This window comes from Mustela putorius, unplaced genomic scaffold (assembly GCF_011764305.1).
Source record: "Mustela putorius furo isolate JIRA1106 unplaced genomic scaffold, ASM1176430v1.1 tig00003909_pilon_pilon_pilon, whole genome shotgun sequence".
In the NCBI taxonomy this organism is placed as follows: Eukaryota; Metazoa; Chordata; class Mammalia; order Carnivora; family Mustelidae; genus Mustela; species Mustela putorius.
Genome location: NW_025422057.1, coordinates 34558995 through 34574342, shown reverse-complemented (window position 1 = coordinate 34574342; position 15348 = coordinate 34558995). Strand labels below are relative to the sequence as shown.

At 37.4% G+C, this 15348-nt stretch overlaps 1 protein-coding gene across 9 annotated transcripts in view; it reads right to left on the bottom strand.

The window, feature by feature from the left end:
- The window catches only part of CPEB3 (cytoplasmic polyadenylation element binding protein 3), a 195118-nt gene that overhangs the window by 78443 nt on the left and 101327 nt on the right, over nucleotides 1-15348 (bottom strand). For 7 of the 9 annotated variants that reach the window (XM_045068734.1, XM_045068732.1, XM_004749661.3 and 4 more), the window contains one exon: nucleotides 12487-12510. The exons of the other annotated variants lie outside the window; for them this stretch is intronic. In XM_045068734.1, coding sequence (XP_044924669.1) covers nucleotides 12487-12510 — 24 coding nt within the window. The remainder of the gene's footprint in view (nucleotides 1-12486; nucleotides 12511-15348) is intronic. 9 annotated transcript variants of the gene reach the window in all.

Genomic DNA, 15348 nt, shown 5'->3' with positions numbered 1-15348 from the left:
GGTAAAACTTTCCATTAGGTTACACTCTAAAAATGAACCATCTTGAATACGCTAACTTTTGAAAAAAAGAATAATTCCCCTTTAAAATATATTCATACACTCTTCAAAAAAAGAACAGTGTCTTCCCCATTTAGTCCATCCTGTCTGTATTTCCCTGAAACCTAGTTTCTGCGTCACTACAGCCAACTCTCTAAAACAGAATATAAATAGCCTTATAAAAATACTGAACATTTATTTCTTTTACCAAAAAATGGCTACTAATATACCTCTGTTTATTTTATGAACAACCCAGGTGGTAGAAGAAAGGCACTATTTTGATGTTGGGAGTTAACAAATAAAAGGACCTAAGAATTTATTGTTCAGCTCTTCCTAGATTAGCTACAAAGAAACAGAATAAAATTTGTCACCTCATGTCACCTAGCTTTCTTAGCCGGGGTAGGGGGGTGTGGAACAAACAATAGGCAGTAAATTCTCATCCTGTGAAGTCTGTTCTGATCACTGGGGGTAAAACAAATAGAGTTGCAGCAACTATAGGCAAAATGACTTTCCCAAAGACATCCAGAGATGTACTTGCACAACTGTCAGATTTGCTTCCCATGGAGTCCTCACTCAGTGAATTATGTGCTTACTCTGGGACACGCTCACACCCAAATCAGCATTTCCCACAGAAAACTCCTATCCCCATTTCTTGCCCTCAAACTAGTAACATGAAATGCTCAGAAAACAACTCCCTGCTAGGGGCAGGGAGTGGGGAGACAACTAAATAATACTGGAAAATACTGCACACCTTATGCCCTTCCCAGATTCACAATCCATATCAGAATATAAACAGCTGGGAAAAGTTCTGCAGTAAAATAAATTGACCCAGCAGTACCTGGATTTAAGATTAAAAAAAAAAAAAGTTAACATATGCAACTCAGTGGAAAACACTTGAAGAAATATTTATCTATATTCTAGAATCACCAAACTAATATGAATTATTTGAAAGTTCTTGACAAAGAAATCAAGTCTGGTCAGAGATAGGCAAGTGCATAAGTATAAGACAGAAAAAATTAAGTACTAAGTGAAGACGATACAAGAGCACTATTACTGCCCTATGGGAGATGGGGTGAGTGGTGGAGACCTTTGGAGTGATTTCACACGAAGGCAATCTTGAACAGAATCTTGTGGGGCTGGGGTTTCTAAGGTAAAGAACAAGAATCCACAAAGACAGAACTTTCAAAACAGCTTTGACCTTTCCCTCCAAACCAGGTCCTCTAGCATTCCCTTCAATCTCAATAGAAATGACTATCCACACTCAATTCAATCCAGAAATCCAGGACTCCCCCTTGACACCTCTTACTCCTTTCTTTTCTTTTCTTTTCTTTCTTTCTTTCTTTCTTTCTTTCTTTCTTTCTTTCTTTCTTTCTTTCTTTCTTTCTTTCTTTCTCTTGCTTGCTTGCTTTATTACCCCTCATCTAATTTCTCTCTCACTAGCTTCTATCAATTCAAGCTATGAAGTGATTCTTCAATCCATTCATTTCTCCCATCTCCAGTCCTAACATTCTGGGTTCCAGATCGTCATCATCTCTGCCCTGAACTAATGGGTTCCAACAAGTCTATATGACAGCCTATTTAGTCTACTGGTTTCTATCTTGAACCCCATAGGCTTTTTCCACACAACAGCCCAAGTCATCATTTTCAAATATTAATCTGAACATATAACCACACTCCCCACCTTCATCCTTAGAACCCTTCAATAACACCAAACTCTTTTTCAATAAAGTACAAAAACATCACTCTATAAGGCTTATGCAGTCTCCTGCATCACAGTTGTTGCCTCTCTCCTTCTGTCCGGTTCACTAACTTCCAATCACTCAGACCTCCTTTGAATTTCCTGATATTTCCTCCTTGCCTCAGGTACCAAGGACAAGGTGTTTCCCCCTTCTTCCAAATAAATACTCTCCTCCCAACTCCCCACTTTTCTAATTAATTCCCACCAATTCTTCAGGTTTCAACTGAAGAGTCATTTCCTCAGGTAGAACTTTCCTGAACTTCTAGATTAGGTTAGGTTCCTTTTTCTATCCACTCACAGCACTTCCCCTGACAATTTTTCCAATTGCCATTATACTATCATGTGGGGAGTGGTATTTCACTCCCCAGCTCCATTAAATTGTAAGTTCTATTAGGACAGGGACCAATTTAATCTTATTCACCACTGTATCCTAACATCCTAATGAGGGCCAGAAAAGGTATTCAATAAATATTAAAAGTGAGGCAACATCCAGAAAAGGATAACAGTACATGCAAAGACACACTGTTCCAAGTCTATGCTGGAACACAGCACGCAGGTGTGAGAATGGCAAAAGAAGGAACCATGTCCTAGGAAATTGAGACCTTTTCTATTGCTTCTATGTGTCAAACATTATATTCTATACTTTATATTACAAAAGCAATAGGGAATTTCCCCATGTTCCAAGTCAATATTTCCTTCTAATACTAGCTTTAAAAAAAAAAAAAAAAACTCTCACTTTCTGGAGACTGATACTCCCATCTAATTCATCTTCCATCCTGTCAGAATGACTTTTCTGAGATGCCTATGACCATGTGATTCCCTCTACCTCACATCCTACAATAGCTACCATCACTTTCACCAGCAATTTGCACCCAGGGAAAGAGGAGATAGGGTGAGAGTCTGTAGAAATTTGGGACCGTCCAGACAAGTGATGAGGAAATCTTGAACAAGTGCGGTGAAGGAGGAGAAGTAGATATTCAAGATGTTCCAGAACAAAGAGAACTTTCTTTGTGCATGACCAATATAACCACAGCTTCCCAGAATATTCTGACAAAGAAAATAAAAGCTAGAGTTAAATGTAAAAATTTGGACAGTTTTAAAAATTGGTTATGGGTACTTAAGAAACTTGCCAAGATTTTAAAACCAAACCTCTTATTAATAGTATTTAGAGTACCATAGACTTTAGTAATTAAGTTGCCCTAGGAAATGAAACTGCAAAGAATCCACACATACATGATGTTTTCTCTGTGGATAAAAACAAGACTAAGGGGTAGGGGGAGGTGCCTGGATGGCTCAGTCCATTAGGCATCTACCTTTGGCTGGGTCATGATTCCAGGGTCCTGAGATCAAGCCCCATGTCAGGCTCCCTACTTGTTGGGGAGCCTGCTTCTCCCTCTCCCTCTGCCACTCCCCCTACCTGTGCTCTCTCTCTCTGTCAAATTAGTAAATGAAATATTTTTTTTTTAAAAGAGGCAGTAAGACAGGCATTCTTTTTTTTTTTTATTTAAAAGATTTTATTTATTTGACAGACAGAGATCACAAGTAGGAAGAGAGGCAGGCAGGGGAGGGGGGAGAAGTAGGCTCCTTACTGAGCAGAGAGCCCGATGTGAGACTTGATCCCAGGACCCTGGGATCATGACCTGAGCAGAAGGCACCCAGGCCTGAGCCACCCAGGCACCCCAAGACAGGCATTCTTGAGTCAAAACCTCTTTGAGATCGTAGGCAACATAAAAAAAGACAAACCAAACAAACAAAGACTATAGGTCTCAGAGTCCAATCCCCAGATCTACTTAATCTGAATGCATGGGGTTCAAATTTGAAAATCTGCACTTTTAATAAATTTCCCCAGTGATCCTTACATTCAAGTTTAAGAGCAACTAAAATGGAGATTAACTGTCTATAGCAGGCATCCACTGAAAGTGATATTATGTGAAGTATATGGAGCCTTGGGAAACATCCAAGTTCAGTCAAGTTAAAGAACAGAATGTAAAATCTATAATCTAGTCAACCATACCGTAATAAGACTGCCTTAAGTGCTGATGGAACAAAAAGTTAGTCTGTAGGAAGCGTTTAAAAGACAGAAGTGTAGACCAAAAAAAGTTAAGAGAATTTTATCATACTGGTAAGATTACTCCTCTGTGGACAGAATGGTTCATTTGATGTTTCCATAGCCTGAAAACCACCTATTTCCTTATGCTCTAATTATAAGCTCCTAAAGGATTTTTCTAGTAATTAATTTAGTACCTTGCCACTGTGAAGAGGTACCACTGTGACTCCTTAACTAGCAGACAAATAATCAGCCACTAAAACTGTCTTCTGTTACTTTCATCTGCTTAAATTAAAACATTGGTATTCTGGTTTGTCCAGGGTTCCTCATGAGGTTAGTATCTGTGCATTCATTTGGTTGGTATAAATCAATTCCCCCCCCGGACAAATCATCACTGGGAAGACTAGTAAAATTTTAGTTCCCACATAAGTTACTAGAAACTGAAACTTGATGAGGCTACACCCAAACTGTGTCCCATGAGGCACGCTATTTCACTAGCCAGCATCTCTCTGACATACTACTTTTCTTTAATAAAAAATCACCCAGGACCAAAACATTTTAAGTAAGCCATGTTACTTCCCCAAAATTAGATTCTTATATACCTCGCATATTAGTATGCTTTAGAATCTGAACTTTCATGTGAAATATTGAGTATTTCAAGAGAAGCAGGAGAATACTTCCCAACAGCTTCAGTTTGGCCATTTGGCTTTCCCTTCCACCACTGGTCTGGTTTGTGATATCTATTTTCAATTAATAACCAGAATGTAGTTTTTTTGGTGCAGTAATTGAAAAAATAATCTGAACGTAGAATAACTTAAAGCTATGCTGAATGCTCTGTAAGAGATAAGAGCCTTGTAAAGAAAGTGCAAAATAAGAAACCCACAAAGCATGAGCTTAGGACAAAGTCTTGTTCAAAACTCTTGCTTACTTAGGAGGCTCCCTTTCCTGCAGCTTATGATGGGGAAACAAAAGCCCAATGGCCATGATGGGGTGCCAAAGTGGCTCAGGTCACCCCTCTAAACTCCCACCAAAGACTCTGTGGTCAATCCAGTAGTTCCAGCATACTTCTGGCCCAGTACTTCCATTCCAAGCCTGACCATTTTCAAATCAGTTTTTGCAAGTAGCTCAGAAATAAGTTGCTTCAGGAATTTCGGGATTTTTGTTTGTTTGTGTTTTTAATGGTTTATGAGGCATGACTTCCCTAAGGGGAAAAAAAAAAACTGCCTGAAAATCAGGACAGTCAGGTCCCAGCTTTACTATGTAACCCTGGACAAAACATCTCACACATCTGAGTCTCATTTACATAATGAGAGATTTGAACTAGATGAACGGTTTTCAAATCTCTGGGAGCAGAATTCCTTTTATTACACAAAAATTTCATTAAACCTTAATATACAAATATTAAAGTGCATCTTATGTGGCATTACTATGCGGGAATCTCTTAGACATCACAAACTTAATGTGTTTTTAAATGAACTCTTGACATCCACCTTGAACATATTCTCTCCCAGTCCCATTTCAATACGTGGCATCACAATTCACCCAATTGCTCAAGCTAGAAGCTGAACATCATTTTTGAGTCTTCCTTCTTATTTACTTCTCACATTCAATTCTTCAGTTTAATGTCATTAAAAAAGGTTCATTCTATCCTCTAGGATATATTTTCCATTTGTTAATTTCTTTCCATTGTTCATTTCATTTCTTATCCTCTAGGATATATTTTCCACTTGTTCATTTTCTTTCTCTATTGCCATTACTCTATGCTAAAACACCATCATCTCTTGCCTAGACTACTGCTACCTTCTTTCTGAAGTAGACAGCCCACTTCTCTTCTCACTTCACTTTATTTATTTTTTTTTAAAAGACTTCATTTATTTATTTGATAGACAGGGATCACAAGTAGGCAGAGAAGCAGGCAGAGAGAGAGGAGAAAGCAGGGTCCCCGCTGAGCAGAGAGCCCAACGTGGGGCTCAATCCCAGGACCCTGGGATCATGACCCAAGCCGAAGGCAGAGGCTTTCACCCACTGAGCCACCCAGGCGCCCCTCTCGCTTCACTTTAAACAGTAGTAGCCAGAGTCTTCTTTTAAAAACATAAATCTGATCATTTGACTCTACTTTAAAACATTCATAGATTTCCTCTTGTACTTGGACCACATTCAAAATCCTTACCAGGAGCTAAAGCGCAGCAGGATCGTATTTCCTTCCGTCCTTAGGCTTCATCTTAATACAGCCTCCTCTTTCTCCTACCAAGCTCAGTCATTCTGGTCTCTATTTCCTCAAAGACACAAAGCCCTTTCAGGCCTAAACTATCCCCCAATTTTTAAATAAAAGCTTTATGAAGATATAATTCACCTATCATACAACTTATCCATTTAACCCATTAGCTGCCACTCTCCATTTTCCTTGAACTCTCTCAGGTCTAGGCAAAGGCTAGTCTACTTTCTGTGTCAACAGAAAGGACATTTCATAAAAGTGGACTCATACAATACGCAATCTTTTATAATTGTCTCCTTTCACTTAGTATAATGTTTTCAAAGTTTATCAATGTTGCAGCATCTATCAATACTTTGCCTCAAGCCTCTTAAAATAGCTGTCTTTTAATGTCTGCAATTCCCTTTAAAACATTCTAAGGCGGAGGCAGGGGCGGCGCCTGGGTGGCTCAGTTCATTAAGCGACTGCCTTCGGCTCAGGTCCTAATCCTGGAGTTCCTCAGGTCCTAATCCTGGAGTTCCGAGATAAGTCTGGCAACAGGCTCCTGCTTGGCAGGGAGCCTGCTTCTCCCTCCAACCCTCCCTCTTCTCAATCTCTCTCTCTCTCTTTCTCTCAAATAAATAAATAAAATCTTTAAAAACACACACATACACTAAGGGAGAAAAAAGAAAGAACATATGAAACAAGATTGGCAAAAATGAAGGTAACTGATGGGTAGATAGCTCAATAAACTATTTTATTTTTGTATATGTTTGAAAATTTGCACAATAAAAATTCTCCTTTAAAAATACCTGTCTTTCCATCCTTTGGGTTTCAGTTTAAATATCTTTTCAGAGAAAACCACCGTAGGTTAGAGGGAACCTCCCATTTTTCTTGCCTAGTACTTTCACAATTATTGAATATGGAAATGTATGTTTCACTGATTGTCTCTCTCCTACTAGAATGAACACTTTATAGGGAAACAGAACACACCTAGAGTCCAGTACAGCATCTGACCTGATTATAAGCACACAAATTCTTAATATATGAAATTAAGGCGGACAGCCCAGAACCCCTCCATCATTGTTTAAGACCCTCTAGGCCAACTTCTTGCAAAAACAAAAAAGTGTGATCTTATTCTCCCACCATTTTCTATGCTCAAATTTCCGTATTACTATAAGGAGTAACATTTCAGATAATATAGCCATGAACAGTCAGAAATTTCCTCAGCTGTTCACATTTCATTGAGGGACCAACCACTCCTTTAGACAAGAAAACTCAAGAAAACTCATGTAACTGTGTTTGAATTAGCAGAATGACATGTTTGTATCACAGTCTCACTGATATGTGTGATCCCTCCACCCTTAGGAAGGCTTTTGGCATAAAGATCCAACATTCAACTTGGCACATAAGTTTGTTTCATTGGATTTTTTGAATCATTGTTATTAAACTAAGATTAAGACTCATATCATGTCAATAGATTTTTATGGATTAAATATACACAGAAGTATATGTTTTATGATAGTAACTCTAACCCAACAGTAAATCCAATAGTAAAGTAACTGATCATTCTTTGTATTTCCCCATTTACATTGTTTAAAAAGATCTTTTATATTTTTCTTGCTTTTAAAGCAATTCTACTAAACATCAAGAGCACTGGAACAGCCAACATGCCTACTTATGAACGGAAGTCTCCCAGACACCTTAAGAGCTCATGTGAAATGAAAAACACAACATACATATTAATCAGGTGTAAAATGTGCAGGCAAAGTTCTTTTATGACACTAATTGATAGACTAGTTTCGAATAGGGTCTGCAGTTATACAGAGAGGCACATATCAAAGCTTTGAAAGTCAAAATAGTCCAGAAAGAAAATGTTAAAATTATTTGGGAGTTATTTCGATTCCATAAGGGAATATGGGAAGAGAAATCATTTCTCTAAAGGAATGTATCTTTAAATTAAAAGTGGGTATAATAGGAAATATATTTGGACATTTAAATACTTTATATATAATCACTCATTTTCAAATTCAATTCTTACACATCTAATTTTGCTTCCCTACTACTGTTTCTTTTTTAAAAATTTTAATTGATTAATATTAACATATAATGTATTATTTGCCCCAGGGGTACAGGTCTGTGAATCATCAGGCTTTCACATTTCACAGCACTCACCATAGCACATACCCTCCCCAATGTCTGAAACCCAGCTACCCTATCCCTGCCGACCCCCAGCAACCCTCAGTTTGTTTCATGAAATTAAGAGTCTGTTATGGTTTGTCTCCCTACTACTGTTTCAACTATACTACTAGAAGTACTTGGTTTGCCAAGGTCTACTCTTCAATACTTGTATCTCCAGCTAAGCCTCTAGCCGATGTCCAGGTTCTTTCCTGTTTTTGTCACTTGATCATGAAACTCTCCTTTAAAAGCCTGATATATCTCTGTCTAGGAGTCTTCCCTTTTGTTTAAAAAAGGTTCGTTAGGGCAGCTCAGACCATTTTCATTGCAAATATCTCTTCTTCAGCTGGCTCCCAATGCATATACTCAGGGATATAAGCAACAAGCATCTGGTCATGCCAATCTCACCTTGAAGCTTTTTTTTTTTTAAACATTTTAATTTTTTTTTTTTTTAGATTTTATTTATTTATTTGACAGAGAGAGAGAGAGATCACAAGTAGGCAGAGAGGCAGGCAGAGAGAGAGGGGGAAAGCAGACTCCCTGCTGAGCAGAGAGCCCGATGTGGGGCTCAATCCCAGGACCCTGAGATCATGACCTGAGCTGAAGGCAGAAGCTTAACCCATTGAGCCACTGAGGCACCCCAAAGCTTTCTTTTTTAAGGTGAATCATATACCTGGTGAAGTCTCCTTCCCACTCCTCTTCCATTATCCAAATAGTTCCTGAAATTCTATCTGTTCCAGGAAGCTTTTCCATGTTTATCAGGAGAAGTGAAAGAGTCCACTAGTCTAATCCTTATTGACAGATCTCAAAACTGTCATAGGTAAGTCCCTTTGGTTTCTATTCCTAAAATATTTACCAACATGTGTATGTGATGTATAGAATATGAGTTACAGGTAACTCTTAATAATAAAATAACATACATCAGCAAGTTCAGTTTTTAAATTCTTTATTTAAATTCCAGCCAAATTCATTTTTTATGCTTTGGGAAAGTCTAAGCTTTGTTTGGAGGAAAGAAGTCAAGCAATAACATAATCCCTGATTATACAAATAAATGAGCATGAGGAAATCTGCCAATTCATCAAGTGGCCCAGATGAGTAGGCTTTAGGAAATGAGAGAAAATATGAGGTACCGCTGCCCCATCTCACATGCTATGTCACCATATTTAAGGAAGATGATTTCTTTTTCAGCTTTGGGAATAGAAGACTAAATAAATAAATAAATAAGACATGAAACAAAAATCTTCTATCTGTTCTTTTCTCATTACAAAAAGTCAGCCTTCAGCCTTTTAATGTTCTTGCTTGTGCTCTCTCTCTCACACACACACACACAGACACACACACATACACACTCTCTCTCACTCTCTCATCATTATCTTCTTCATCTGCACTTACAGAACTGCAGACTTAGAGAGAAGAGGGACCAAGTCATTCTAGACTGTGTATAGCCTAATACTTGATGCAAAGATGACCATGCTAGTGAAAACAATTAAGTCAAACTTTACAAATAAATAGGGGGAAAGTAACATGGAAACAGGAAGAGTAATTTTTTTAGGCACTTAGAAATTATTGGTGATCTTAATATTCCTGATGTCTGGTACTTAATATACTATGATTTGTAAAAATAAAATAATTTTTAAAAATATGATGCCTCTGAAAAACAATCTGAGGGTTTTGAAGGGGCAGGAGATGGGAAGTTGTGTGAGCCTGGTGGTGGGTATTATGGAGGGCACGTATTGCATGGAGCACTGGATGTCGTGCATAAACAATGAATTCTGGTACACTGAAAAGAAATTTAAAAAATTAAAAAAAAATTCCATTGAAGAAAAAAAAATATGATGCCCAGGCACCTGGGTGGCTCAGTTGGTTAAGCATCTGCTTTCAGCTCAGGTCATGATCCCAGGGTCCTGGGATTGATTCCTCCATCAGGCTCCTTGCTCAGTGGGGCGCCTGCTTCTCCCTCTGTGTCTGCCTGCCACTCTGCCTGCTTATGCTTTCTCTTTTTCTCTGACAAATAAATAAATTCTTTAAAAAAAATATATGACGCCAAACTCTGGTCTGCATAGATATAGGATGTTACTTCAAAAACAATAAACATTTAATAAGAGCTAATTATATGTAGGCACAAGATACAACTGTCTTCAATGAACTTATCTCCAGTTGAAGAATCAGAGCATACAGGAAAAACAAGAAGTAAAGGCAGTAGAAGCAGAGGAAAAGACTGCCTGCAAAGCCACTGAGCAAGGCTTCATGGGAGAGATAAGGCTTTTTGGCTTAAATGCACAAACCAAGGATAGGCGTTAGGTAAGTAAATGAAAGGAAGGGAGGCCAGTACATGCGTGCAATGGCCAGACTGTGGGAAAGTACAGAGACTAGTTAGGGGACGGTGAGGTGAGGAAAATAAAGATGATGAGGCCGGTGAAACAGGGAGAAGGCAGACGATGGAGATCCTGAATGGAGGACAACGACTTGGACTAAATGATGTTTCAGAAAGAAAAAAACAAAAGAAGTGAAAAACAACAGAAATGAAAAGGGAAGGATGAGGCCCAAGACACGAAAGGAAAAATTTCGACAAGATGTGGTAACTGATCAGTGTGTAAGAAGACGAGAGGCTAGTCCCTGCTATCTACCTTCCAGATGGTGTCTATTTGCTGTGTAAATCTGTCCATTCCTTACTCCTTCCCAAGAGTAACCAATTTTCTAGCAACATGAAAAATTATACGTATAGTACAAAATGATTTTCAGTAGTAGTATTGCCTATACTTTCAATTAAAAAACAGTAAGGTTAAAAATATTAAATGCAATTTTTTTCATAGCTTAAAAATAACCAACTACACAAATATTTTTTTTCACCATGATTTGAAAACAAAACTGACTATATGATTCCACCATGAAAGAAGTTTTGAGTAGTAATTTGAATACATACTAGATTCTGCCAATTTTCATCCACTCAACAAATATTTATGGTAGAATAAATAAGAAAATACTATGAACTTGGGGTGCCTGAGTGGCTCAGTTGGTTAAGAGTCCAACTCTTGGTTTTGGCTCAGGTCATGGTCTCAGGACTGTCAGATTGAGCCCCACATTAGGCTATGTGCTCAGCACAGAGTCTGCTCATCCCTCCCTCCCTCCCCCTTTACTCCTTCCCCAACTCTCCCTCAAATAAATAAAAATAAAATCTTTTTAAAAAAAGAAATGAAAGTGAGTACTTTCAAAGCAACTTGTGTGGAATGCTTTTAGTGTACATCAATAGGGTTTTCTCTCCCATTTTTTATACTATAATTTCACTAACAATCTTAAAGTTAGACAAGATTGGTTTTACTACTTCATGATTTACACATGATACCAGACAGAAGTAATAAAGCAGTGATTACAACCTAGGTCTTTGATCCTAAGTCTCATATTCCTTTGAAACACTACATTAGGTTTATCCTACTACTTGAAAAAGTTATTTGAATGAACTACAGATACCGAAATGAACAGCATTACACAAATAAAAGCAACATTATTTTGTTCGGGTGTGATCAGGAGAGAATGCAAGTTTTATGGGGCTTAGAGCCTATACATGTTGGGGATCCACATCAAGAAAATGAACACAAAGATAAGGTTAAGAGTTTGGAGGGGGTCCCCTTGAAACTTAGGCTTCTTTAGCTTCAAGGTAAATCTGCCTCTGGATATAACACAGAATTCACCAGTCAACCTATCAAGATCAAGAATTGCCCTCTAAGGGATGCCTGGGTGGCTCAGTTGGTTAAGCAGCTGCCTTCGGCTCAGGTCATGATCCCAGCGTCCTGGGATCGAGTCCCACATCGGGCTTCTTGCTCCGCAGGGAGCCTGTTTCTCCCTCTGACTCTGCCTTCCACTCTGTCTGCCTGCGCTCGCTCTCGCTTGCTCTCTCTCTGACAAATAAATAAATAAAATCTTTAAAAAAAAAAAAAAAGAATTGCCCTCTAAGATCTAACTTTTGCCTTCTAAGTAGCATGAAAAGAACACTGCAGATAAAGGACAAAAATATATGTATGCTTGGCCTTTATTCTCTCAAGATCATTCATAATAAACCATGTAACAAAAATTTCCAGGTAGAAATAATCTTTGTTATGTCTTTATTAGGATTAAAAGAACAAACTACTAACTACCAACAAAAAATAACTATAATAAAAACGAGGAGATTTTGCTAAAATAAGCTAGTCCATCATACCATATAATAATTATTGTTTTACACACACACGATATAAACACGCACACACTCATATTTACTCACAATTTGGCAAGCAAAAGATCTCATTAAAAAAAATTTACCTCGTCTCCGCCCATAGCTCCTGGCTGCATGTAAACACAGAAGAAAACCATGGGTATCTGTATCAAAATGGTGAATTTAGAAATAAAAAAAATATTCACATAAACCTTTTCTAAGTATTTTCAGTATTAATTAATCTGGAGATACTGTTCAACTTGATGGCAGAGATACTATATTTTTAAAAAACCTTTATGAAGCACAAGTTAAAACACAATCTTTAAAGAGAAATTCACCTGGATAAGGCAGCCACTGGAAAAGATACAATGGGTGCTTAAGTTATACAGTTTTATAAGGATTTATGTTGTGGTCCATTATCTATATCAAATATAGATAAATAGAGTTCTTTTAAATTTTTTTTCTAATTTATAAATCTTCATTTGTGCTATATATTATCATTAAACATCATTTTAAAGAAAATCCATTCATTCTAAATTCAAAACTGTAGCACGTGGTAGTGATTCTGAATTTCTTCACGCATGCGTGCACACATACCTACACACACACACCTCATAAGTACAGTCACCTGAAAAACCACATAGAAATTTTATACATAATTAACTCTGGTTTTACAAAATATGTTTGCATGAAAATTTCAATGAAGCTTCTCATGATCTCCCAATTTACTTTCCATACTGTAACACAGATAGGGAGAAAGCAACATCTTTTCACCTAAGAAGTGAACTGAAAAAGTAGAAAGAGATTAAGGTACTAGATACCCAGGTCAGGATGAAAAATAGAGAGAGTGCTTTGAAGATATTCTTCCCTTTCAAAACTCAAGGCCCACAGAACACATTATTACAACATTTAATAGAGTTAGGCTATGGTATCAGACATAAATTGCTAGGAGATACAGTCATCTAAAACAACTTTCTTTCTTTCTTTTTTTTTTTAAGTAACTTTCAAAGTAGAAAGTTTTTGAAAAATTTGAAACCTCAAGATCTATCAAATAAATGAGAACTTTATTTAATTCATTTTTTAAAGCATGACATGTTATAATATTAGCTTAACACAAATCAAAACAAAAAAATAAATTTGTGATGACATATGCATTATAAGGTAGTACTGAAGAAAAATATTTCCCTCCTAGAAAAAGAATTCTGACTTTTCAGTTAGAAAATTTGAATATTAGTTGGCCAATCTCATCTTCTGCTAGTCCCCTCTTTTCTTCAGACAGCATACCCTCACCTTCACACATTTGGCCTCTTCACTTTCCCATTACATAAATAATAAAAAGAATTTTCCAGTTCAAGCTCTACTTTCCCCTTAACTTCTTCCATCACTATAATTCTCAATTTAAAAAAACATAATCCCTTCTGAATTTACATAGCAGTACTGTTTACATCACTTACAAAAGGAACATACTACAGAAAAATTAAGGAGCTTTAATACTTTTCATTATGTAGAGCCTGGAATTCATCTCCCCACAGAATGTATAATAAATGGTAGTTGGTTTCCCAGTTTGGCCCCCCAAAAGCTTACTACATTTATAATAATATGAGTGGGTTAATACTAATGGACAACACATAAAAAGAGATTAAGTATGGGGGCGCCTGGGTGGCTCAGTCAGTCGAGCAACCGACTCTTGATTTCAGCTCAGGTATCGACCCTATGTTGGGCTCTGTGCTCAGTACTGAGTCTGCCTGGATTCTCCCCCTCTGCTCCTACCCCTGCTTGAGCTTTCTCTCTCTCTCTCTTTCTCTCAAATAATACATAAATAAATAAAATCCTTAAAAGGAGAGATTAAGTATGTTGTGATATCATCTCTTTATTTCTCTGTCCCTTCTCCCATTCCCATGCCCAATGATGTCATGCTGCCCAACACCCCCACTGCAAACTTTTTTTAAGAGAGGAAATAAAACATTCTGTATTTCAAAATTACTCATTTCTTTCCCAAACAACAAATTCCCATTCTTTGATTATATCTGATTTTTGGCCAGATGCTCAATGAAAAAGAATCTGATTACAATTCTAAGGTACAAATGACTCATCAGACCTTAACACCCTTAAAAGATAAATGAGAATGCTGTTCAATAGAGTGTTCAACTGCCAAATTTTCAGATAATAGAGAACATGAAGTGAATTGATCCAGTCTCGGGGGTGAAAAGGAGCATCCTGAGTTGGGGAAGCAAGATTCGCAAAAGACATACTTGGGAGTTTTAGTCAAAGCTTCCTTAAATAGTTCATGATTTTGATGTTTTTTTTTCTTTTTCCATTTCTAATTAAATACAGTAAATTGGCTCACATCAGCCTGGTGACTGATATGGGGGCAAGATAACATATGGAATAGGCAGTCAATTTAAAGTGATGACATGAGATGCTTCAGTTTGCTTTCATCATTCATTGTGGAATTTAATTATGTGCTACCTTGGTTCTAACTTCAGTATTTTATTTATGATCCCTATGGTGATTATTATTATAGCAGCTACCACTTAAGTGGTATGTACGTGCTATGTACCAGAGCAGTTTAAATGCTTTACATGTATTAATGCCATTTGATACACCTGATAACTATGGCATAAGAATTCTTATTAGCCTCTTCTTAATAGATGAAGAAAATGGGACACAGAACTAGGTAACTTGCTTAAAATCTTACAGTGAGGAAGTGGTGCCTTTGGAATATGAATCTAAGCACTCTGGCCCCAGAGTTCACACTTGCAACCACCTCACTGTACTGTTAAATTCCTAAAGGGCAAGGTCAATATCTTGTATTCCTTTTAATATCCTGTCATGTACCTGGTAGAATGCTCTGTACCAACCCGGTATTCAACTAATGCAGGTTGTTAGCTGAATGTGTAATCAAGGGAAGGAGTAATACACACCTTTAGAATGTATGACATCTCTGTTGGTGATTAAAAGTTTGCTCA